The sequence below is a fragment of the Papaver somniferum genome, unplaced genomic scaffold (genome assembly GCF_003573695.1).
Source record: "Papaver somniferum cultivar HN1 unplaced genomic scaffold, ASM357369v1 unplaced-scaffold_81, whole genome shotgun sequence".
NCBI classification, from domain to species: Eukaryota; Viridiplantae; Streptophyta; class Magnoliopsida; order Ranunculales; family Papaveraceae; genus Papaver; species Papaver somniferum.
Window position 1 is genome coordinate 6700116 of NW_020651082.1, and position 9631 is coordinate 6709746.

The window sequence follows — 9631 nt, forward strand, 5'->3', positions numbered from 1 at the left end:
AGCTAGACACGGCTTTTACACGTTGATCACATGCACTTGACTTATGGAGAAAAGAGAATTGCAAAAGATCTGACAACTCAATAAATAAAGTACAAATTGTATCCATGGCTTGAACGAAAGTAGTAATGAATAGCTTTAAATGACAATGATATATCTGTAGGTATCAGGAGGACTGGACCATTTTTCATGTGAAATTTGGATGCAACCATCACAAAGGCAATACACCAAAACCGGCAAACGACTAGAAAGGAAAAGCAACCTGTAACAAAAGGGGCGAACACAGTTAGCCACACATTAAACTTTAAAAAGGAAGACGCAAAGATGGAAAAAGAGGCTTTTTAGGCTTACTGTATATGCATTAATACCAACACATAACTATAATGATGTATTATATCAACTACTATGCACCCAGTGGTTTGGTTAGCCAACAAACAATCAATCAAATCTTTACAAAAGGAAAGCCGAATAATATATGTTTTCCTGTACACGTATTACACTTTCCTGTACGCAGGTAATTCTCTTAATGAAAGAAGATTCTTCGCATAGTCTCTTTTGCCAATCAAGGATAAAGTGATATCTTCCTTATCTTTAGTAATAATAACAAGGGGCAAAGCTAGTTATGGTTGCACCCATTTGTTGGCTCCCCATGCCCGAAAGAAAAAAAAAAAAACTATGATTTGTCTTGTTATTTATTATTTGCCTTTACTTAGTTGGTTCCCCATATAAGAATTTGCATGCTTTTTTTTTAGAGAGAGAGAGAGATATAAAGAGAGTAATTAATTTGGTCTGTTTGCTCTGTTTTTCCTATGTTTCTGAGATCATGAATGATTCTAAGACTGAAACACCTTTTGTTAAAGCTGGGTTACTTAGTAGATTATCATTTTGGTGGTTAAATCCATTGATAAAGAAAGGTAAACACAAAAATCTTGAAGATGATGATATACCCATGTTAAGAAATTCAGACAGAGCAAGCACTTGTTACGTGTTATTCATGCAACAACAACAACGACAACCGAAGTCAGTTTTGTGGGCAATTGTTCATTGTTACTGGAAAGAGATCGTCGTTTCGGGTTTATTCGCATTACTCAAGATAATCATTCTATCTTCCGGTCCATTGTTTCTTAGTGCTTTCATTAAAGTTGCAGAAGGCAAAGAAGATTTTAAACATGAAGGTTATGTTTTAGCCGGACTACTGTTCTTCTCCAAATTGTTAGAATCGTTGTCGCAACGTCAATGGTATTTTCGTAGTAGAATTACGGGTATTCAGATAAGATCGTTACTCTCAGCAGCTATTTACAAGAAGCAATTCAAACTTTCCAGTTCTGCTAAAACAACAAACTCAGCCAGCGAGATTATTAGTTATGTAACGGTTGATGCGTATAGAATTGGAGAGTTTTCTTACTGGTTTCATCAGATATGGACACTAGCCCTCCAAGTTTGTCTAGGCTTGGCGATTCTTGTTCGTGCTGTGGGTCTTGCGACGCTTGCAGCTTTGGCTGTCATAATACTTACTGTGCTGGTGAACATTCCTGTGGCAAAACTTCAAACCAAGTATCAGAGAAAGCTTATGGGGGCACAGGATAGAAGACTAAAGGCGATATCCGAAGCTTTGGTGAACATGAAAATCTTGAAGTTGTATGCTTGGGAGATTCATTTCAAAAATGTTATCGAAAGATTGAGAAATGATGAGTACAAACGGTTGTCACCTATGCATTATCAGAAAGCGTTCAACGGTTTCCTCTTCTGGGTATCACCTGTCATGGTAGCTGCTGCCACCTTCTGGGCTTGTTACTTTCTCAAGGTTCCTTTGAATCCTAGTAACGTGTTCACATTTATAGCAACTTTACGTATCGTGCAAGACCCAATTAGATTATTTCCTGATCTTATTGGAGTTGTAATTCAAGCAAAAGTTTCATTTGAACGGATCGAAAAATTTCTCGCAGCGCCGGAGTTGGAGAGTGACAAGGTCAGGCACAAAGGAAATGATGAAGAGCAGCAACTCAAGCATTCCATATTTATCGAATCCGCTAATTTCTCATGGGCAGAGAGTCCTGTAAAATACACTCTGAGAAACATAAATTTATTGGTTAAGCCTGGTGAGAAAGTGGCTATATGTGGAGAGGTTGGTGCGGGTAAATCAACACTTTTAGCTGCAATTCTTGGAGAGGTACCGAACATAAAAGGAACGGTAAGTTCTTGTTACACGCAAACCCCATTTCTTTCATTTCTTGAGTTCAACACTTAAAATGTCAGATTTCGAAATTCGATCTGCAGATTCAAGTTTACGGAAAGACGGCCTATGTTTCTCAAAAGGCATGGATACAGTCAGGAAGTATACAAGAAAATATTTTGTTTGGGTGCAGCTTGGATGAGAAAAGATACCAAGAAGTACTGGAAAGATGTTCACTGCTTAAGGATCTTGAAATGCTACCATATGGCGATCTCACTGAAATAGGAGAAAGAGGAATCAATCTGAGTGGTGGGCAGAAGCAACGGATTCAACTAGCTCGTGCACTCTATCAGGATGCTGATGTATATCTACTGGACGACCCATTTAGTGCGGTTGATGCTCATACTGCTACGAGCTTATTTAATGTGAGACTATAAATCTTTCTCTCTTTTTTTTCATCGGTAAAGAAGTTGGTGCTGACGAGTTTCAAGTACTACAGTGACATCACCACTGTAAATCTTTTTCACTGCAAATTATTTTGCATGCTAAATTGGTTTTCTGCAGGAATACGTTATGGGAGCTCTTGCTGGAAAGACAGTGTTACTTGTAACTCATCAAGTTGATTTTCTTCCTACTGCCGATTATGTTCTGGTCAGTTTGTAACTAAAATCCCATTAAACTGCTTATGTCGAATTGTAAGTCTTGCTTCTCTATATGACTGAAAGTTTGATGAATTATACTCTCTTATCGGCTTGATAGCTGATGTCAGATGGTGAAATCCAACATGCATCTCCATATCATACGCTACTAGCTTCAAGTTCAGTATTTTATGACCTTGTCAATGCACATAAAGATACAGCGGGAAATGAAAGGCTCACTAAGGTTGATTCTTCGCAAAGAAATGGAATCTCTGCAAGAGATGCCGGTAAAATCTACCGAGACAAAGAAACTAAAGAATCAGCAGGACATCAGTTAATAAGGAAAGAAGAACGAGAAACTGGAAACACGGGCTGGAAGCCGTACTTACAATATCTGAATGGAAAGAAAGGCTTCTTTTACTTGTGTTCATCAACTGTTCCGCAACTCTTTTTTTTTGCTTGCCAAATACTGCAGAACTACTGGATGGCTTCTAACCTTCAGAACTCTCATGTCAGCAAACTGCGATTAGTACTAGTGTACTTTGCAATTGGATGCATCTCGATATTCTTTTTGCTTGTTAGATGTTTTTCTGCGGTTGCTTTGAGTATGCATTCATCGAAGTCCTTATTCTCTCACTTACTAGACTCTCTTTTCCGTTCACCAATTTCTTTTTATGAGTCGACTCCTCTGGGCAGATTACTAAGCCGGGTAAGTGCATGCACTCACTTATTGTTGCAGTAAATGGACTGTAGATTTTTTTTTTGAGAGAATTAACCCAGGCTAATTAGCATTTCTTCCATAGGTCTCCTCTGATCTAAGTACAGTAGACCTCGATCTCGGATTCATTTTCATACATGTTATCGTGGTTACAGCTAATTTTTATATCACTCTTGGAGTACTGACTGTCATTACCTGGCAAGTCGTGTTTGTTTGCATACCAATGGCATTCTCGGTGATATACTTGCAGGTGAAGTACAAAACTTTTCTTCCTAAGCAATCCTGTAAGGAATACATTGATAAGTTGAAAATGTATTTTTGCTCAACAGGGATACTATTCGGCTTCAGCAAAAGAGTTCATGCGAATTAATGGAACAACCAAGTCTATGATAGCAAATCATCTTGGGGAGTCCATAACAGGAGCAATGACAATTAGAGCTTTTAAAAATGAAGAACGATTCTTTCTTCGAAATCTTGAGCTCATTGACAAAAATGCTAGTCCTTCTTTTTACATTTATTCCGCAAATGAGTGGTTCATCCAACGTTTGGAAACACTGTCAGTCATTGTTCTTTGTTCCTCGGCGCTACTAATGGTTTTGCTTCCTCGAGGAACTTTTAGTTCAGGTAAGCATAGAGGGAACTCGGCCAATCCTGTTCCTTTGATTTGACTAATGGACTTTTTGATTACCAATCTTATGATATGGCAGGGTTCATCGGAATGGCATTGTCTTATGGTCTCTCGTTGAATATGTCTCTTGTGTTCTCAACTCAAAACCAGTGTGCATTAGCAAATAACATTATTTCAGTGGAAAGGCTAAGCCAGTACATGAACATTCCTAGCGAAGCTCAGGAAGTCATAGAAGGAAATCGGCCTGCACCAAGTTGGCCTGCTGTGGGTAGAGTTGAGTTTCAGGATTTAAAGGTAAACTACGCGAAGTCTGTCAATAACTTTGCAGGAGACTTGTATGAAGAAGATTAATATACTAAGATTTTTGATGATCCAAGCAGATAAGGTACAGGGCTGATACTCCTTTTGTTCTTCAAGGGATTACCTGCACATTTGAAGGAGGGCACAAGATTGGAATTGTTGGCAGAACTGGCAGCGGGAAAACAACTCTGATAAGTGCTTTGTTTCGTATAGTTGAACCATTCGGAGGGAGAATTGTCATAGACGGCACTGACATCTCAACAATTGGACTGCATGATTTAAGAACGCGGTTGGGGATTATACCTCAAGATCCTACTCTCTTTAAAGGAACTGTGAGATACAATTTGGATCCACTGTCTCAACATAGTGACCATGAAATTTGGGAGGTATGTTTTCTGCTATCTCTGCATGTTTTTTTGTTAGTACCTGGAAGAATTGCATGTTTATGGATCGGCTACACCGCTAATCTAATGATAATTCATAAATGTGTTAAGGTTCTCGATAAATGTCAACTTCGAGACACAGTACAAGAGAAAAAAGAGGGTTTATGTAGTCTAGGTAAGCGATTTACAGTATCACCATCATCAGCTCTCTTTTTTTTTTTTTCTGATCCTTTCTCTTATATGCAACTTGTAATATATTGTGCAGTTGAACAAGATGGTGGAAACTGGAGCATGGGACAGCGGCAACTATTTTGCTTGGGTCGAGCTCTTTTGAAGAGAAGTCAGATACTGGTGCTTGATGAAGCTACTGCTTCAATTGACAATGCAACAGATTCTATACTTCAGAGAACCATCCGTACTGAGTTCGAGAGTTGCACAGTCATCACAGTAGCTCATAGGATACCAACCGTGATGGACAGTACAATGGTGCTTGCAATCGGTGACGGTGAGTTTTGTACATACTCTTGGCAGATAAGAAACCCAAATATTAGAATTCATTACACTTCTTGTGTTCTTATTCCGTCTAACAACAGTGTGCTCTTTTAATATCTGCAGGAAAGATAGTGGAATACGATGAACCAACGAAACTGATGAATGAAGAGGGATCATTGTTTGGGGAGCTTGTAAAGGAATACTGGTCACACATCAACTCTGCACATTCATAATGAAATCTTATCCATAGATTTCTAAGGGCGATTTTACATTGGTTTATATGCATATGACTTTGAGAAACATAAGAATGCAACCAGTTCTATTACACTAAGTGCAGCTAGAAACCAATAAAAGTAATCTAAATGCGCCTGATTTATGTTGGTTGCTATCCATCCATGCTGACCACCTGCACTAGTTACCTTCTGAATGACTGATATAAGGAAGACACTGAGGAAATCTCCTAAGCCAAACATGGTGCAGTACAGGGACAGACCCACACTCCTTAGCCCATTGGGAACTTGATCATAGAAAAATTCTTGTAAACCGACAGCGGCGAATACAAGAGCAAGACCTGACAAGACATATTGCGGAATCAACCACCAGACAACCATAGGAACTGTTGCTTTTGGATCACCAGTTAATCCAAACTCTTGAGCAATTTTAAGCCTTCTATCCTCCACTATACCTGCTACAACCATTGTTATGGTAGAAATAAATATGCCAACACCAATTCTCTGAAGTGTAGTTATGCCGTTAGAAATTCCAGTAAAAGTTTGAGTAATTGGAACGAAGATACGGTCGTATGATGCCGCAAACAGCATGATGGATATACTATAAAAGATCTGAATTGAAGCTGAGGGTATCTGAAAGTCTGGTCCTATCGATCTGTCCATAATGCTCCCTTGCTTAATAAAGAAGGTGTGCACTTGAGCGTGCACTAGTGGGTATATCAAACATATAATCCATACCGGAACCAACCGCAGTACAGCCTTTACATCTTCAACCTTACTAATATTAGACGATGTCCCGGATTTCCTTGATCCCTGTATGTTAAATGGGTTCACTTCATCTGCATCTTTTTTCAGAGTGTAGCGGTAGGATTTTATTCCAGACATGATAACAAGTAGAGCAATAACCATTAGAATGGATGAAATTCCAGATGCAAGACCCCAACCCAAATTATCTTGGATATAGTTCAAAATCAAGTGAGAAGTGCATGATCCAACGGATTGTCCGAACATCCACCAATTAAAGAATGAACTGTTGGACTTGGATTCATTAGAGTTTAGTTTGTCAAATTGGTCTGCACCGAAAGCTGGTACGCAGGTCTTGTATCCAGCACTCCCAATTCCAGTTAGATACAGTGAAGAGAAAAAGAAGATTACTTGGAAAGTAGATGGGGAAGAGCACAAAAGGTTGTCTTCCACGGCATTATCAGAACAGACAGTCAATTGTGAAGTGCATAGAGTTAACATCCCAAGCCCCTGCCACAAATAATAATTTCGAAAAATGTATTAGGACAAAGACAGGGATCTTGCGGCCTCTGAACAACCACACAGAATCCATCTATCCTGCAGATATTAAGAGCAAGAAAGAGAGCTCGTGTGAAATTTACCAAAACATAGATGATCACAGAGAACAAGATGGCACGGAATCTGCCAAGATATGCATCACTAACGTATGCAATTAGTACTGGAAGCATATATATGAAACCAGTCCAAGCATTGATATTCTGCGCAGCTGTTGCCGTAGACTGTCCTAATTGCATAGTTAAGATACTAATCAAGTTGGAAGACATTCCATGTAAGATGAATGATTCTAAGCCACCAATTACGATTACTCGAGAAGCCGAATTCCATCCACCAAACTCATTATTATTGTTCTTGATCTTATCTCCTTTGTAATTCACCATACCTTGAATATAAGTATGATCAGTGAATAGCAATGGTTCATGATCATAATCATCAGCAGATGCAATCGCCATGAAACTTGCTAATTAACCGATCAAAAAAAAAAAAAAAACTTGCTAATTAATTATCTTCCGGTGTCTCTGAAAATCTTCTGAGATTAACGTTGAATGAGTGCAGCAGATGATCCCACCGCGCCACAAAATTATTATTCTTGAAATGTCAAATCGAGAAGTATTATCTTAAGGATAAATTAAGATGTACTAATTTGTCTGATTGTCTCCGTAGGACAGCCTAGTGGGAAGATAAGAAAATGACACCAATATGTACCGTTTTTCTTCTTCTTCGGGTATACGGGCTTAAGTAACCGGATCCATTTTTTGATGGTACCGATTCTTTACCGAAATCAATTTAGTGTTAAAACTAAAAAACAACAACCAATAATTCTCTTCTCCACCAAAAACCTTGATTGAAAATGGCACAGTCAATTCCAGGCTTAAACCCTGCAACAAAATTACGTCTAAAAAAACTACTACTCTTATTTCCGAGTCAACTTATGGTAGTGGCGGGATCTTCTCAGTTCTCGTCTTAAGTCCGTTGGTTCAATTGATTTCATTAGGGATCAGACTCAGAAATGGATGAAGATAGTTTTCGCCATTAATGGTGAGAGAGTTGAGTTATTGCATATCAAGAGAGATTAAAAAGATGATTCCTGAATTACTCTACTTTTTTTTCATTAAAATTGTGAACACTAATGCAGAGGAAGATGTGAGTGTTAGTGTAAAATGAACTTCTGGAAAGAAAACAGAAGAAATATGACAATAATTTCCTCCACAAAAGAAAAAAAGAAAACAGCTAACTGTAACAACAAAACCCATAAATTGTTGCTGATACAAACTCCTGTCAAACCCACACGGTTACTATAACTAAACATAAGCATACATCATAGACCAATTTCTTCACAATTACTGACTAAATTGGTATAACTAGTCAGTGCAATGATAGCTGCAGTATCTCACATCTCTTTAAACCCAGCCAAGCGCAGCAAAAGAAAGAACAGAAGAAGTTCACAGCAACAAAGTACCAGCTATTGTGAAGAAGAAAATGTAAAGTTAACCAGTCTTTTTCCCTAGCTAAGTTAATGCATGTTCTTGAGGCATTTCCACGGCTGATCATCTAAATCGTTCTGCACTAGCAACCCTAAGCATTGCCACGGCTGATCCAAAGTGATTTACTTGGGATAAGCACTAATGCCAATCCAAAATAGTAACACCCCATCTCAGCAGCATCTCTGCACAACAAAGTGCAGTTGTTCACAATCAATACTGAGAACCAAGTATATGGTCACATTCAATACAAAGGGGGGCATCATTAAACAGTGGACCAAAACCATACAAACTCAATGTTGTGTTTTAGCATACCAAATTTCATTAGCTGTTAGGAGGAAAAATTCTAGAAAGCTCCTCACCACTGAATTTCGTGACCTACTGTGTAATTAAAGAACCATTAAAACATGAATTAAATTAGGTAGCTTTGATTCAAATGTTAATAGGAATGAAACAAAACACACAAATGAGTTACCTTGAGCTGTAGCCATTCTTTCACTTTCTACCTGAGTTCCAATTACCATCAAAACACCATCACTTAGCCATTCTTTCACTTTCTAGCCGAGTTCCAATCATCAAATCTTTGAGTAGGAACGAGTTGGTCATTTTGAAACATTCATCATCTTGAACTCTAAGAATTTCACATGATGTAATTGTCAGCCGCCATCATTTTCTGAATGTGTTCTCCCCTAATATATATGTACCTAAAGTCTGAAGATGCTACATTATATTCTTCAACACTCTCAGGTTGAGTACCATTGTACCAATGGTATCACCATCATTTTTCTTAACAGCTGAAACCCGTTAACCAGTTTGTAGAACATGGCTAAACATCTGTTGGCTTCGGATAACAGTGAATCTTACCTGAGAGGAAATAACATCATGCGATCCATTCAAAAGGGTTCTTGTTCTTCCCCACATTCCCATACGAAACCACCTATCGTAGATCTACATGCCATTGTTGGTTCAGGGTTATGGCGGCGTTCTTGAGGGAAAGAGAGTTAGATGAGGAGATGGAGAAGAAAAAGGATTAGGTTTTAGGATTCTTGTTTGGTGGTTGTGTTAAATAGTAAGTTCGGTCAATGGAAGTCAAGGTCAACGGGACTCATATAGCTACATGACACGATTCAGTCCTAAAAATCTCAGATCAAGGTTCATTGTTGGCAACAATCAGCAAGGATGCTACTTAAGGCGCACCAAAAACCATTTGTTCGGAAGGACGAGCCGTAAAGAAAGTTCGTGTATTGTCAAAACGGCAGCGTGCCATTTTGGGTGGATCTGATTTGGCC

The 9631-nt window shown here is 38.6% G+C and overlaps 2 protein-coding genes across 5 annotated transcripts; one reads left to right on the forward strand and one right to left on the reverse strand.

Annotated features, from left to right (window-relative positions):
- The first annotated feature begins 510 nt into the window (after positions 1–510).
- Positions 511–5705, forward strand: LOC113345376 (ABC transporter C family member 10-like). Of its 3 annotated transcripts, XM_026589145.1 has the most exons (11): positions 535–2188; positions 2275–2595; positions 2735–2821; positions 2930–3517; positions 3612–3776; positions 3856–4150; positions 4234–4448; positions 4535–4840; positions 4949–5012; positions 5103–5342; positions 5453–5705. In XM_026589145.1, the coding sequence occupies exons 1-11, from the start codon at positions 821–823 to the stop codon at positions 5560–5562; spliced, it is 3759 nt and encodes a 1252-aa protein (XP_026444930.1). In that variant the 5' UTR covers positions 535–820; the 3' UTR covers positions 5563–5705. The 3 variants fall into 3 exon arrangements, with proteins under 3 accessions (XP_026444931.1, XP_026444929.1, XP_026444930.1); XM_026589144.1 differs by having other exon boundaries at positions 525–2188; positions 4949–5342; XM_026589146.1 differs by lacking the exons at positions 4949–5012; positions 5453–5705 and having other exon boundaries at positions 511–2188; positions 5103–5314.
- On the reverse strand, positions 5556–9358 carry LOC113345377 (protein NRT1/ PTR FAMILY 5.10-like). 2 transcript variants are annotated; one of them, XM_026589147.1, is made up of 5 exons: positions 8818–9358; positions 8658–8723; positions 7352–8527; positions 6945–7317; positions 5556–6813 (listed from the first exon to the last, which is right to left on the reverse strand). In XM_026589147.1, the coding sequence occupies exons 4-5, from the start codon at positions 7311–7313 to the stop codon at positions 5596–5598; spliced, it is 1587 nt and encodes a 528-aa protein (XP_026444932.1). In that variant the 5' UTR covers positions 7314–7317; positions 7352–8527; positions 8658–8723; positions 8818–9358; the 3' UTR covers positions 5556–5595. The 2 variants fall into 2 exon arrangements, with proteins under 2 accessions (XP_026444932.1, XP_026444933.1); XM_026589148.1 differs by having other exon boundaries at positions 6945–8527; positions 8658–8720.
- Between the last annotated feature and the right edge of the window lie 273 nt (positions 9359–9631).

Bases quoted from the DNA above. Each gene is read 5' to 3' on its own strand.
- LOC113345376 (XM_026589144.1), top strand. From the start codon at position 821: ATGAATGATTCTAAGACTGAAACACCTTTTGTTAAAGCTGGGTTACTT. The intron at 2,822-2,929 runs GTCAGTTTGTAA...TCGGCTTGATAG, and splicing joins CTACTGCCGATTATGTTCTG to CTGATGTCAGATGGTGAAAT. The intron at 3,777-3,855 runs GTGAAGTACAAA...TTTGCTCAACAG, and splicing joins TCTCGGTGATATACTTGCAG to GGATACTATTCGGCTTCAGC.
- LOC113345377 (XM_026589148.1), bottom strand. From the start codon at position 7,313: ATGGCGATTGCATCTGCTGATGATTATGATCATGAACCATTGCTATTC. The intron at 6,814-6,944 runs GTAAATTTCACA...TATTTGTGGCAG, and splicing joins CTGTGATCATCTATGTTTTG to GGGCTTGGGATGTTAACTCT.